The sequence below is a fragment of the Pteropus vampyrus genome, unplaced genomic scaffold (assembly GCF_000151845.1).
Source record: "Pteropus vampyrus isolate Shadow unplaced genomic scaffold, Pvam_2.0 Scaffold416, whole genome shotgun sequence".
NCBI lineage: Eukaryota > Metazoa > Chordata > Mammalia > Chiroptera > Pteropodidae > Pteropus > Pteropus vampyrus.
This window is the reverse complement of record NW_011889197.1, coordinates 593,178-609,105: the sequence shown is the minus strand read 5'-3', so window position 1 is coordinate 609,105 and position 15,928 is coordinate 593,178. Positions and strand designations below refer to the sequence as shown.

The window sequence follows — 15,928 nt, the reverse complement described above, 5'->3', positions numbered from 1 at the left end:
ATGGATAAATAGAAATAAAAAAACACTAGACTAGGGTCCAAATTCCAGTATATCTCTTTAATTAACATAATCTTGAATCTCAGATTCATCTTCTGTAAAATAAAAGCCAGACTATTCACCTCACAGAATGGTTGTAATGAAATGATATATTGCATGTCATAATATCTGTGTTATATAAATAGGTGATCCAAAAATGCCTACTGAATTTGGATCCATTCACTATGAAAGACAAGGTTTACATTTCTACGTTCACAATTTAAAAAGAAATTAAAACTTTAAAGAGCAAAGGCAAAGACACAATTAAAAGGTTCAAAGATAATACCTAAAGGAATTATTATCGCTTAACCTACAGAAAGGAAAAAGATCAAAACTAGCCATTTTCTAAGATAAAGAACAAGGGAAGAGAGTGGGTTAAAATGAAGGACCAAGAATTTTGGCTAAATGAATAAAGAATTTCAAGAGTACATTATTTAAAATTAGAAATTAGCAAAAATATGAAATATGTGAATTAACAGCTTCTAGAATGGACAGATTACATCAGTGTGTAATAGTGATCTTATCTGAAGACTAAGCAATCTCCCAAATCTGTTGTAGACTGCATATTCCAAGGAGATGTTGGAAAAGCTAGCAATCACAAAACTTAAGTCCTTAGCAGCTCCTGCTAAGATTTCATACAGTTTAGGAAAGCTACTTCAGTAATTTGGGCCTCGATCTCCTCATTAGCAAAATTAAAGGGCTTGACTATGAATCTTTCTTAGTTATAAAAATATGATTCTCATGTAATATGGTTTATGGCTGACATATGTGGCAAGAATACGGAAATAATACACGGGAACACATCAATGACTACTTACGGTGAGGCAGAGAAGAAGTGCGCTGGCATTAATACAATGTGGCAAATTACTACTTTGATGTAATAAATAGTATATCAAGTAGTCTGAAATTTTCTAAGCAGCTTGACAAGATATTTACAACCCAGAAACAGCCTAACTATCTAGGTCACGGAAGTATAATCATGGAAGTATAATCAAATAATTATACATGCTAATGCATGGTACCAAAATACCGTGGTTAACTTTTGAAGGTAATTTTTAAAAAACAGCACGGACATTTGAGACATTGTTTTGCTTATGAGAATAAAAATAGTTGCATTGTCAAAACATAAGGAAATGAACAGTGAGAAGAAAAGGTGCTAAAGGGTGTTAAGCTATAGAGAGATGAATAAATTCATTACAACATGTCAACCATGTACTCTAGATAAAGAAGATATTTTTTATATTCATCTATTAGTAAAGGCTCATTATAAAAGCTCTTGATATTTTCACTTAAAATTTAACTTACCAAATGGAAGAATTTTATGAAATATGACATGAAACTCAGTGATTCAGAGTTGCCTACTTGCTCAAAGGAACCAAGATGGCATACAATAAAACACAAATAAACAATATATAACTTTGGACATCTTATTTACATACAAGCTAATTTCAATTTCCAGTATCTTACATACAAGCTGAATTCAATTTCCAATATCATATTCTGACACCTATAAATAAAATTATTTAATTCTAAAAGATTTTCCTTATGGTCACCAAGACTAAGTATCTCTCATATGAGATAAGCATTAGACTTTTCCAGATTATTTAATTTTTAATTTCAGGAATATTAATAATATTTTGGGGGAAAAAAACCATAAATGCCCCTATCTTACTCTCTCTCCCCAAACTAAAAACTTTGTATATAATAAAGTTTTCCTTGAAAACACTTGCATTACAATGGCTAATTCAAAAATAGAAGGGTCAGTAAACAGTGAACCAATAAACTACTACTTGCTTATTTGATGGAAGAAATAATCAACGCTACAAATGACATACTTTAAGTTTCATTATGAGCAAGTCATAGTAATTACCTTCAAAAAAGTTCTACTAAGCATCAAGAAATAGCACACTTCTACAGCATTCACATTTCCTATTGTTATATCACAGCGGAACTTATAGTCTTGGTCAGAAAGGTGAGCATCTGTGGCAGAAACAACTTGGTCTGCTCTTTTATTATGTGTGTTCTTATAATCTTATCATCAATAAATAATATATTTCCTTTACTTTTACAAGAAAAATTTTCATTTAAGTATGTAAATTAAATATCTGTAAGACTGATTATGTTTCAACTCTGAGTACATGCAAAAATACCAAAATGACTGTGAGGAAGAATAAAACATCTGTGTTACCATATTCACTACTGTCTGTCATTCATAAATGTCTAAAGCCTTAAAAACTTTCTTAAAATGCAGAGAGAAATATGCAAATTGCAGTACTAAACTAAACTATGTATTCCACAGTACTACATGAACACATTCATTTCCCTTGCTTAACAATAGTCATTCGTTGTCAAATTCCATTACAATATTGTACAAGTATCCTTCTGTGGATTCTATCAGGCAATATGAGAAATGCATTATAGAAAGGAATTTAATAATCACTCAAAATAATTAAATTTTATGTGAAATGGAGAACAGAGCCACAAAGTTACCTGACAAGCAATGTGCACGAGGTAGACCAGCTCTTTAGATTCACAGCCATTTTTCGTTACGTCATTCTGCTCTTCTGAAAGTGAAAGCTGTATCAAAGAAGAAAGGGTAGAAGAGAGATGAAGTCATAATTAATGAACAAGAATAAACTATTCAGTAATGCTTGGAACCTCACATTGACTTAATGTAAGATGTGCTTCATAGTAGAACTCTTGTTTAAGACAGATAAAATGAAGAATTCAAGATTTTTAAAAAAGTTTCTAAGAATTGTCTTTGTAGCTTATATCTGAACCAACACAACTGCATAACAGCAATAAATAAAATACATGCATTCAAGAGAAGGTTTTCACTTCCATCATTTATAGCACATAGGCGAAAGGAAGGCATAAGGTGGGCACTAAGAGACAGCATAACCAACTGGTTTAACAGAATTCAGGCTCTCTATTGCAAGGATTGCAAACTGGCTCCCCAGAGAACAGGCTGAGCTTGCAGATATGTTTTATTTTAGACTCACCATGTAGGTCTGCATACTGAATTTTATTTTTATTTGAACCACCAGCTAACATTTAGAAACTGAGTGGTTTCATATGGCTTCTATTGAAAAATCAGGAAATCTGAAATACTGGACCCATATTCTCACATGGGCAATAACTGGCTGGAGCTAAGAAGTGACTGATCCCTTTAAAGAAAGTATGTGTTCTCCACACAACTAATTATTCTTTTTTTGTTTTTTGCCAGTAACTAGACTAAATGTTAACTTTCATCCATCATACTGCTTTCTTTGTTATATTTTATATCCTATTCACTGCATTCATTTATCTTACATACCTACCCCATCTAGGGATGTGAATTTAAAAACTCAGTTTGCTCCAGAGACCAATAACCCTGAGTTCAAAAGTGCCACTAACTAGTTGTGTAATACTGACCTTCTTACTTAATCTTTCATCTAGAAAATGGAGATCATTTAAAATTCTTATTCTCAAGTTTGTGAGTATTAAATGAAATAATGCATTTAAAGTATTCACCATGGTGCCTGGCACTTAGTGAATTATTAATAAATGTTACCTATCATTACAGTTAATGTTATAAGAAATTTAAGGTTGATGAAGATATATTCTCTTTTTTGAAAGCAATATCACAGAAGTATTAAAAAAATACCTTCTGGTATTAAGAGAAGTTTACAGGAGATAACAATTATTCTCACACTAGCCAAAATAAGCCAGATTAACTACAAAATCACAGGGTTTTATTGGTTTTTTTTTTAGGTAAAAAAAATTAAGGGTGAAATGAAACCTAAGTTGCAGAAAGTGAACAGGACTTTCATGAGACTAAAGAGACTCATTAATGTGCTCAGATGCTTGGCAAAGATGGAGGAAGATAAAGAATCTGTCTTAGCAGGGTAAGGAAAAATCAGCCAAACTCTGAATTACTGCATGTGGCTGGAGTGATAAACTAAAATGAAAGGAATACCTCATAACAGATAGTCCACCCACCCATCAACTGATTCCCACAGGTATTCACCAAGTATATATGGTCAGTACACCAAAGGCTGGGGGACGAGCAAGAGAACTGAGAGAGATGAACCGTGAAGTATGTGAAGTCTCCCCAAGCAGGAGCAGCTAACTGCTATAGATGGGGAACAGGGCAAGAACGCTGAGATAGGAGAGAACTGAGACATTCAAAAGTAACTGTGTATACAAGGGCATTTAGAAACCCATGAACATATCTAGGGTCAAACATGCACATGAAAGCTATGAGAATATCCTAATCTTTAATGTCTAACTAATCTTTTGTGTTGAGTGAGGAAATGTGCAAATACTGGAGAAGGTGGCTTTTTGATTGATTGATTTTTTATTTTTAGCTCCTGGCATTCAAAGGATTTCCTGGAAAAAAAAAAAGAAAAAAAAAAAGAAACAAAACAAAACAAAACAAAACACTACCTGAACACAAGCTAAAAGAAGAGACTTCAGTGAGCACCCATGACAGAGAATACAATCTTTGCAAAAACAGTCTGTTACACTAAACAAACAACTACAGCCTTCCTAAAAAAAAATAAATAAAAAATAAAAACAGCAAAACTGTAGAAAGGGGTGGAATCAGACTTCCAGGATTACGACATTACAATATTCAAATGCCCAGTAAGCAACAACAACAAAAAATCACAAGATATACAAAAACAGGGGAAGACATGGGTCATTCAGAAGGAAAAGTGATGTCAATGGAAAGAGTGAGAATCAAACATAAATTTGGTGGATGACAAATCAATAACAAAAACAAAAATTTCACTAAAAGGCATCAACAGCAGATTGGGGTAGGAAAAAGAGTCAACTTACTTTAAAAAAAAGGATAAATGAAAGTATACAACCAAAAAAATCAGAAAGAAAGAGGAATTTTAAAAAGTGAAAAGTGCTTAAGGGACCTGCAGGACACCATCAAGGGGATCATGCATTATGGAAATCTCAGAAGAAAAAAGAGATGGACATAAAGATCAGAATATGGAGAAATGAAAGAGAACCAACTCTAAACCCCTTCACAAAAATAAGGGTTAGCAACTATCCATTAACAAGAACACCTCTATGAAAATACCAGAACCCAGAGGCACAGTGAGGCCCAAAAAAAAAAAAAAACAAAACAAAAAAAAAACCCAACAACAACAACCCTGGAGCATAAAAAATTGAGAAAAGTTGCATTTGATGGGTAAGACAGTGGTTTCACTCTAACTGCATCACCTCTCCCCCAGGCCAGCAGAGAATCCCAGTAAGAGGGATTCTCTGAGAATATGGTTTCTCCTAGAGGTTAAAAAAAACAACAACAAAGCCCAAGATGGATATCTAGCTTCTCCAGTGTTTCGGGGCAAACCTCAAGAGGCCCACCTCTGTCTTGTCTCATAGGAGACATAGGGGGAAATGGCAGAGGTATGCCACCTGAAGTCGCCTAGTAACAAAGAAGGGGAACAGGACACAGAAAAACCAGTGAATGGACCTTGGAGGTGGCACCATGTTCCAACCAGAGAACCCAGCCAGCAGCTCCACCTAACCACAGAGCCAAAATGGTGGCCATGTAAGGCCAGGGACACAATTATCAGTTCACACAGCTGGAGACCCCAATAAACAGATCAGCCTACCACAAAACATAGTCAGTGACCCTAATCAATTACAGAATGCAAACAAAAGCCACGCTTAACTGCAAGGCAATGCTTGTGGTCCTGCCCAGCCTGAGAATCCAGTGATCACTCCTGATCAGCAGCCCTGCCTGGATGGAGAATCCAGCCATTTACCCCACACAAATAAGTGGCAAAGTCTACAAGCCCCAATCCATGATCACAAAGCCAAGCTTGTGACCCCACCCAAATGCACAGAACAGCCTCAGTCTCACCCAATCATGGAGCCCAGCAACTCAGTCAGAGGCACCAACTGATCAGGGAGTACAGCCTGTAGTCACAACTGACCAGAGACAATTACAGAGCCCAGCTAGGTATAGCCTACGTAACGAAGCCCAGAAAGTGGTCCTGCCTGATTGTGAGCCCCATCAGTGACCCTATCTGAACTCAGACAATAGGCAGCAGCCCTATCCACTGAAGACCCCAGCAGCAAGCCCCACCTCCCCACAGACAGTACCAAGTGGCCAACTCAAAACCACAAGCTGGGCTGACTAATAAAAGTCTTTCCCTTCCAAAACAAACAAAAATGACTAGAAGAGGTGACCACTTCTACAAATGCACAGACATCAATGCAAGCACACAAAGACAATGACAAATTAGGGAAACATGACACCACCAAAGGTAAATAAAAATCTATTAACAAATCCTAAAAAATGGAGATCTATGAGCTGACAAAGAATTCTAAATAATCATCTTACAGAAGTTCAATAAAATACAAGAAAACACAGACAACTAAATAAAATTAAGAAAACGCATGAACAAAAGGAAAAGTTTAACAAAGAAACAAATCATAGAGTAAAACTAAATCATAAAAACAAACAAACAAACAAAAAAAAACAAATCAGAGAGCTAAAAAACATAATGACTACACCGAAAAATAAATCAACTGAGAGCTTCAACAACAGACTCAGCAAGTAAAAGAAAGACTCAATGAACTGAAAGACGGGTCATTTGAAATTATTCAGTCAAAGGAGCAAAAATAAAAATGAATGAAAAAGAGTTAAGAAAGACTGAAGAATGTAGGGGTACCAACAAATGACAAAACATTCATTACTTAAGACCCTGAAAAATAAGAGGGAGAAAAATGGGCAGAAAATTTACTTTAAAAAGAAAGCTGAAAACATCCCAAATCTAAGAAGAAACATGGATATCCAAATGTCCCCAAACATAATCCAAAGAAAACATCGCCATGACACATTATAATCGAACTATCAAAAATCAAGCAAAACAATAAAATTTTGAAAGCAACAAGAGAAAACACTCTCAAATACAAGGGAGCCCCATAAGGCTATCGGATTTCTCAGAAGAAACTTTGTAGACAAAGAGATAGTGAGAAGGTATGTTCAAAATATTGGGCGGGGGGGGGAACTGTGAAACGAGAATACCATACCTGGCAAAGCTACCTGTCTAAAAGGAGGAAGAAATAAAGGCACTGTCAAACAAATAAAAGCTAACAAAGTTCATTATTAGACCTATATTACAAGAAATTGCAAAAGAAGTTCTTCAAACAGAAATAAAAAGGTACAAAATCACAAGGTAAAAATATATAAATGAATAAAACTCACTGATAAAGTCAAATTCAGAATACCCTAATATTGTAATAGTGGTATATAAATCACTTTTTACCCTCTTCCATAAAAATTAAAAAGTAAACAATAACTATAACTGCAATAACTATAACTGTAATAGTTTTAAATGGATACACAATATAAAATCCATAATTTGTAATATCAATAATCAAAAATGTGTGAGAGAGGAAGTATAGTTTTTCTATTTAACTTAATTTGTTATCAGCTTAAAGTAAGATGTTATGATAATAAGATATTCTATATGAACCACACAGTAATCACAAAGAAAGAAATTGCAGCAGACATACAAAAAAAAAGAAAGGAATAAAAGAATAATGCTGCAAATAGTCATCAAATCACCGAGGCAGACAGCCAGAGAGGAAGAAGGTAACAAAAAACTAAAACTCAAACTAAAAACAACTAACAAAATGGCACTAGTAAGTCCTGACCTATCAATAATTACTTTAAATATGAATAGATTAAATTCCTCATTGAAAAAAGAGCAATTAAATGGATGGAAAACAAGATTCAGCTATAACTTGTCCAAAAGACACATATAGGCTAAAAGTGAAAGGATAGGAAGAGATTTTTCATGCAAATGTAAACCAAAATATTGGAGGGGTGACTATACTTATATTAGATAAAGTAGACTTCCTGTTAAAAACTGTCACAACAGACAAACGAGATCTTGATATAAAGATAAAGGGTCAATTCATCAAGAAGATGTACAAATTGTAAATATTTATGTTCCCAATAGCGGACACCTAATATATTAAGCAAATATTAATGGAAGTGAAAGAAGAAATAAATAGCAACACGATAATAATGACAAACTTTAATATCCCACTCGACAATGGATAGATCATCCAGACGTAAAATAGACAGGAAACACTGGACTTGAACTAACTATAGATGAAAAGAATCTAACAAATGTCTCAGAAAAGTCTAAGAGAGCTCATAAGGGTGTAATGCTTAGTGTAAAACTGGATGTAACTAAGCGTTTTGATCACAGTGAATAAAATAATGACAGTGTGCGTGCATTGAATTTTGGGTCGGGAACACTCAAAATTTTTCCATAAAAATTAATAATAATTGCTTCTTTGCTTTATGCCATTTTTGTTTATGAGAAGTTTCACAGGAATGTTCTACCTTTGGATAGCAAAGGAAACCTGTACAATTTTTATCAATCATACATCAATAAAGCTGAGGAAAAAAATATATGAACCAAGCAAAAGAGCCCCAAAATATATAAAGCAAACACTGACAGGAATGAAGGAACAAATAGACAGCTTAACGATAATAGTAGGAGACTTCAATACACTATTTTCAATATGGATTAACACCTTTTCATGCTTATTGGTCAGCTGTATATCTTCTTTAGAGACATGTCAATTTAAGTTCTTTGCTCATTTGTGAATTAAGGTTTTTCTGTTGTTCTGAGTTGTAAAAGTTCTTTATATAGTTCGGATATTAATCCTGTATCAGACATATGATTTGCAAATATTTTCTCTTATTTCATGGGTTGACTTTCACTCTTAATAATGCCCTCTGATGTCTAAGGTTTTTAATTTTGATGAAGTCAAATTTATCCTTTTTATTCCCCTTCACTTTTGGAAAGAAATCACAAAGAAATCACTGCCAAATCTGATGTCACGAAGATTTTCTCATATATATTCCTCTAAGTTTTATAGTTTTTGTTTTCACATTTAGATCTTAGATTTTTAGTTCATTTTTGCATTCGGTTTAAGGTAGGGATCTAACATCATTCTTTTGCCTGTGGATATCCAGTTTTCCCAACACCACTTGTTGAAAATGCTGTCCTTTCCTTCATTAAATGGACTTGGTAATCTCATTGCCATCAACGGGCCATAAATGTGAGGATTTACTTTGGGGCTCTCTATTCTATTCATCCATACATCTTCTGTGCCAGTACCAAAAAGTTTTAATTATCTTAGCTTTGTGGTAAGCTTTGAAATTAAAAAGTGTGAGTTCTTCAATCCTGTTTTTCTTCAAGATTGTTTTGGCTATTTAAGGTCCCTTGAGAATTCATATGAATTTTAAAAGTAAGTTTTTCTATTTCTGCAAAAAAAAAAAAAAAACGCCACTAGGATTTTGACAGGGTTGTACTAAAGATGTAGATGACTTTGCGTAGCACTGTCATCTTAACAATATTAAGTCTTCTAATCCACGAAACCCAAGATGTCTTTACATTTATTAGGACTTCTTTAGATTTTTTTCAGCAAAATGTTGCAGCTTCTGAGTACAAGTCTTTCGCTTTCTTAAGTTTATTCCTAAGTATTTTATAGTTTTTGATGCTATTGTAAATGAAATCATTTTCTTAATTTCCTTTTTCAGATTGTTCCTTGTTAGTATATAGAAACATAACTGATATGTGATTGTTAATTTTACATTCTGCATTTCTGAATTATTTGAGTTTTCTTGTAAAATCTTTGATTTTCTACATATAACATCATATCATTTGTGAACAGAGATCATTTTACTTCTTTCTTTCTAATCTGGATGCTTTTTATTTCTATTTCTTGCCTCATTGCTCTGCCTAGGACTTCCAATACTATGTTGAATAGAAGTGGTAAAATCAGGCATTCTCACCTTGCTCCTGATGTTAGAGGAAATGCTTTCAGTTTTTTGCCAATGATATGATGTTACCTGTGGGTTTTTTATGTTCGGTCTCTTAGTTTGTTGAGTATTTTTATAATGAAAGGGTACTAAATTTGTCAAATGCTTTTTTTGATACCTACAGAGATGAACACATGTTTTTTTTTTTCATTCATCCAGTTAATGTGGTATATTACATTGATTATTTCATATGCCGAATCATCCTTGTATTCCTTAGTTTGTGTTGATGAAAAATTCTGGAGATGAACAGTAGTGATTTTTTTTTTATAACGGTGTGAATGTACTTAATGTCATTGAATTGCACATGTAAAACGATTTTTTAAAAAATGGGAAACTTATTACAGTCTACTTCATCTTCCCCAAAGTGGAAATCTCTCAGAAGTATTAACTTTAAAATGTGAAATTAAAAATGCATAAAATACAGTGTGTAGCCATACAATGAAACATTATTTAATGATAAAAACAATAAAATACTGATGTGTGCTATATCTCGGATGAACTTTGAAAACATTATGCTAAGTGAAAAAAGCCAGTCACAAAAGATTGCGTTATATGATTCTGTTTATATGAAATGTCCAGAATAGACAAATCCATAAAAACAGAAAGTAGATAAGCGGTTACCCAAGCTGAGGGGTGTGAGGAGCATATTTTACGAGGAAAAGTAAATGACTGATAATGGATACAGGGTTTCTTTTTGGAGTGAAGAAAATATTCTAAAATTAGACTTTGGTTATGGTTGTACAACACTGTGAATACGCTTTAAAAAATAGTGAAATGTATACTTTAAATTGGTAAAGTTATTATATATATGAGTTATATCTCAATAAATCTGTTTTAAACATGATATTTTTACTGTGAAAAAAATCACCAGCATTTCAGTAATTAATAGAATCTAATTTTAAATGGAAATTGAAAAAATATCACATTCATATTAGCAATCGAAACTGTAAGGTACCTAAAAATCACCCCCAAAAAAGTAAAGAATATCAGAGAAAATCACCAAACATTATTCGAAGATGTGTAGGAAGATATAAATAAATCCAAATAGACTTAAAAATTCAATAATTATCCATGAATTAACCTACAAATTAAATGCAATTCAGTAACTTGTTTTTTTCTTCACAGGATCTGTCAGAAGAAATCTAAAATGTATATGGGCCAAAAATAACCAAGGTAATTTTGATGAAGTCAGGAGATTTCCCCTACCAGATATCAAGACTTATTAGGAGGCTACAATTCGGCGCCTCTCTGTATTAGCTTGCTATTCCTCCCATCAAGGGGAAGAGCTTTTCTCTCCTCCTTTTGAATTTATGTTACACTTATAACTGTTTGAACCAATAAAATGTGGAGAAAGCAACGTTCTCGTACTTCTAAGACTGGCAATTAAAAGATCTAACCAGCTTCTGCTTACTTAGTCTTAGAACCCTAAGCTATCATGTCAAAGGTCTATAGTTACACTATTGGCGAAAGAGCACGTGCAAAGTCCCTGAAGGATGAAACACCATACAGACAAAAAGACCACGTGGAGGATCACTGGAGCACCAAACATCCAGCTCCAGCTGCTATCGACACACAACTATAGTTGCATGAGAGAACTCAGAGGACACCAACAGAGAACTGCTCATCTGAGTCAATCCAAGGAATCATGAAATAATAAAATAGTTGTCATTTAAGGTCACTATGTTTTGAGGTGTCTGTTATATAAGAATGAACAGAAATCTATTAATTAAAATTAAAATAGTGTGATACTGGCAAAGGGATAGACCATGGATCACAAAAGACCGCCAGATAACTGGCACACATATCTGGACAATATATATGACAGACTGGACCTTATAAACTACTGGGAAAAAGAAATACTACCAGTATTAGTCAATGGTCTAAGATAACTTTAAAAAGTAGGTATCTAAACAATAATTCCAGGCAAATTAAACACCTAAGTGTAAAAATCAAAAATTTAAAACATAGAATAAGAGTAAGAATAAGAATAAGAATAAAAACACAGGATAATGTCTTTATGCCCACAGGGCAGGGAAAGAATTTCTTAGCTAAAACAAGAACAGGGCAAAATTAAAGACTGATAAAACAGACTACATCAAAATTTTTAAAGTTAGCACAAAAGAGATACCATAAGCCAAGTGAAAAGATGAGTTACAAACAGGAATAAAAACATTTGTAACACACATTCGACAGATTTTTAACCATAATATATAAGGGGAAAAATGAGACAGGTGTATGCCTACACCGACATCTTGAAAGGTATCTGGAATTTAAGTAAGGATTATTAATTATTTGATGGATAACTAAATAAGCAAATACTGTTTCATTGGAAGATAATACTAATTTTCAAAGCTGAATTCATTATCTTTCTTCACATATTCTCCTCTTCCTCCTTTATTCCCAAAGCAAATAAATAGCATAATCATTCATCCAGCTGACCAACCTAATCATCCTAGATTCCTCTACCATTCCACCTCTTCACACATCCTTTCTCTTTATATTCTCAGTGTCCAGATCTAATCTCAACATTTGATTTCTTAATCTCCCCTGTCTCCCCAAACTTGCCTCTCACACTTGTCCCTTTTTTCCCTTCTCCACTGCTATTTCCCTGGTTCTGAGCCTTATAGCATCTGGTCTAGATGACTGCAGGCTAGATGATTACAGCAGTCTTCCAAATGGGCTCTCTCCACTTCCCTTACACACTGATCATGGTATTTTCTTCTTAAAATTCCTTAATACTTTCTTGATTTCTACTAAGAAAGTAATTTAAATGGGAAGTCCAAGAACCTTGGATGAACTTTGAAGAATGGCACTTCTCCAAGTGATCTTCTAAACCATGTTTCCCCACAATCAGTCTAACTCATTCATCCCCTTCCCTTCCAAGGTACATTGTCTCAATGCTCTACACTGCTATCTCTGCATATCTAAAATCTTTTCAATCTTCAATAAAGCTTTCCTTGAATGCTACTGGATATAAACTGTCTTATCTTTGAATACCTACAAGCACTCTTACAACAAGTATAACATTTTTCTTATCTTATGTTTATTGGTATATAGCTTGCTTCTCCTGAGGAAAGAATCTCTTATCTATTTCATCAATGATACTCACACAAGTATCTAACATATACAAGGTATTCAATAAAACCATTCTGAATGAATTGTTTTTGGGTTTTAAGACATCCTATGCACAAGTCGGAACATCAGTATTTCATACAGTACCTGAACCACCTGTTCCAAGAGTGTACACTATGAACAATTAGGCTATATTAGTCTACTGAATAACATAAATATAATGATTTAAATTATGTTAATGATATCGCAATCCTTTGTCTATAAGGAATATAAAACAGAATTTCCAAGTCCCATACTTCTAGATTACTTACAAATCTATTTTTGGAGTTATTTTTCCTATACTGAATTCACTTTCCTATCACCATGGAAACCAATCTGCAATTAGTGTTGTTAGGATGTTTAAAAATACAAGTCTATACAGAAAGCCTTCAAATGTTCAGAAGTCCTTTCTCTACATGAAGAATGAAAATCAGTTGCATAAATCAGGGTAAAAATACATCATCCCACCCAAATAAAAAAAAAAAAAAACATTCATCAAAGCCTAATCAACAGATTGCAAACAGGGCATAGAGAGAGTTCTCTTCTTTTATTCATTTTTTATAGTTCTATTCCGGTTGCAATTTCACTGTGACATTCCTCTGGAGTTTGTGAACAGTTTCTTTTATCTCTGTAGCCTGTAGTAGATGTAGAAACATGAAAAATAATTTATTTCACAACTTTATGTGGTCCACTCCTACCCAACATTAACATCCTAATATTCGACACTGAAAATACTATTTTAAAACTCCTGAGCTGAGAATGCCAAGTGGAAAAATAACTCTATATTAGAGTTACACTGCAGATGAGTAATAAGTGAAAGAAGTTCTAATTTCAGCACATAAGACAAAAATCAATAACAGACAAAACTGCACTTCAAATTTCTCTGGAAAAAGCTAGAGACCTACATGCATCTTAATAAGCTTAATAGTCTGTTTTTCCTTCCTGAATTGGAATAGAGCACTGTTTCCTAGATTGAATATCAGATTAAATAACTGGTTTTCTCACCTGCAGATACTAGAATAACCCTCCATATAAAGAATACATAGGAAATGACATTAAATGACAACAGCAGAATCACATCTCCCCATCTTATAGATGTTCACTCTAGAACATATATACTTGTTAAGAAACAAATGCTTCATAAATATTTTCACATTTCTGTATGGTCAAAACTTTCTGAGCACAAAGCTTTAGCACTAGGTTAAAGGATGACTGAATACCAATCCTAAAGATAGAGCCATCCTGACAGAGAGAGAGACAGAGAGACAGAGACAGACAGAGAGTGTTAGTCAGTTAGTTAGTTAGTTAGTTAGTTAGTTAGTTAGTTAGTTAGTTAGTTTTCTCTCTTCCCAGAGCCATGTTTATATCCCAGAGAGAAGGTCCCTCTTTCCATATCCAGAGAAGCAAATGGACAGAGTGCCAGCTATCTTATATAAGCTCCAAGTTTCATAATTTCAGAATTTGTCTCTTGTGGTACAAAACCTCACTATACACCTAAGGTATATCTGGTTCTCAGTGCAGAATTTGGGTATAGAGAACCAAGGCAGTTACTGTACGAGCAAATAAAAAGTATGATTTCTGATCCAGACTTCACGTTTCTGTTAGGGTGTGAACGTGGAGAGTAACTATAGCAAGGTAACTTATTAGCTTATAAGCAGAGTAACATCTCAGACCCTTGACAATTTCAGACTCAACAATGCTATTTTACAAGCATGGTTGGTCAAATTCCTAGAAGTAAATTCCTAGAAGTAAATTATACGTGTAATGTGACTCCAATATATGATATATTTTTTTCAACGTTCAACCATTTTAACACACTTAACTCTTGGACTGGGTAATCTCAAATGAGATACTTGGATGACAGCAGCACTAATAACTCACAAAGTAAACTTATTTCAAATCCTCCCCTCAAACGACAATGATTTCCTGGGATAAGAGGAGGTATACTACAGAATGTATGGAAAAGTAAGACTTGTATTTTTATTTTGATTGGAGGAAAACTTAACTCTTTGGTAGGGGGTGAGAAAAGTAAAATTAACACAGCTTTTGTTTCAAATGGTTACACGCATACTAACATATATTTCTATATAAGGTATATTTAAACTAGAGAACTTAACAAATTAATCTTGAAACTGAAAGCAGAGTTAACAAGAAGGAGGAAATAACATTTTCATTGGTTTAATTCATTTTTATTAATGACTAAAAGTCTCACTAACAGGTACTAAAACTTGTTACTGATACATATTTCTGTAAACTTCAAAAAACTAGAGAAGTTAAGAAATTTACTTAAGATCACACAAGTTACACTGCACTATTTTGCATCATACTTGTTCTACCTTTAACCACATTAAAGATGTAGGATATGTCAAAACTATGGTTTATTCCTTCTTATTAAAAAGAATTTTGTCAGTTTATTATTTCCTAGCACTACAAAAGAACATGGAGAATGGTTCTATGGCCTTGATTCAAACCCTACAGACCCTACCACTTACCAGCTGTGATCTCAGGTAAGTTCTTAACCTCTTTTTACTTCAATTTCCTCATCTGAAACTGTTGTGAAGAGTCAACAAGACAACATACAAATAGTAATTAGTATTATATCTGGCTCACATAAACCATTCAATAAATATTAGTTTCTGTTTGTTTATTATAATTCTGATTATTTCATTTAAAATGGAAAAGTCAGGGCTTTTTATTTTATATTAATATTCCTCAACATTTTCACACTTAGGTCAAACCTTACAACTTCTTTCTACATTTCTCACTATCAAGGCAAGAGTGCATCTGATGGTGAAGCAACAGCAGCGCTTCCAAGGCCCATGCATAGAAACTTCAGTAACGAACACGCAACACATGGGTATTAAATTCATACTTTTTCTATACCTCATTTTAATAAAAACCTGATCTCTTGCATTCAGGTTAATTTAA

The 15,928-nt window shown here is 33.6% G+C and overlaps 1 protein-coding gene across 2 annotated transcripts in view; it reads right to left on the bottom strand.

Annotated features, from left to right (window-relative positions):
* ARHGAP32 (Rho GTPase activating protein 32) overlaps positions 1 to 15,928 on the bottom strand; it is a 177,991-nt gene that overhangs the window by 117,996 nt on the left and 44,067 nt on the right. For both annotated transcript variants that reach the window (XM_011380924.2, XM_011380925.2), the window contains exon 4: positions 2,527 to 2,613. In XM_011380924.2, coding sequence (XP_011379226.1) covers positions 2,527 to 2,613 — 87 coding nt within the window. The remainder of the gene's footprint in view (positions 1 to 2,526; positions 2,614 to 15,928) is intronic.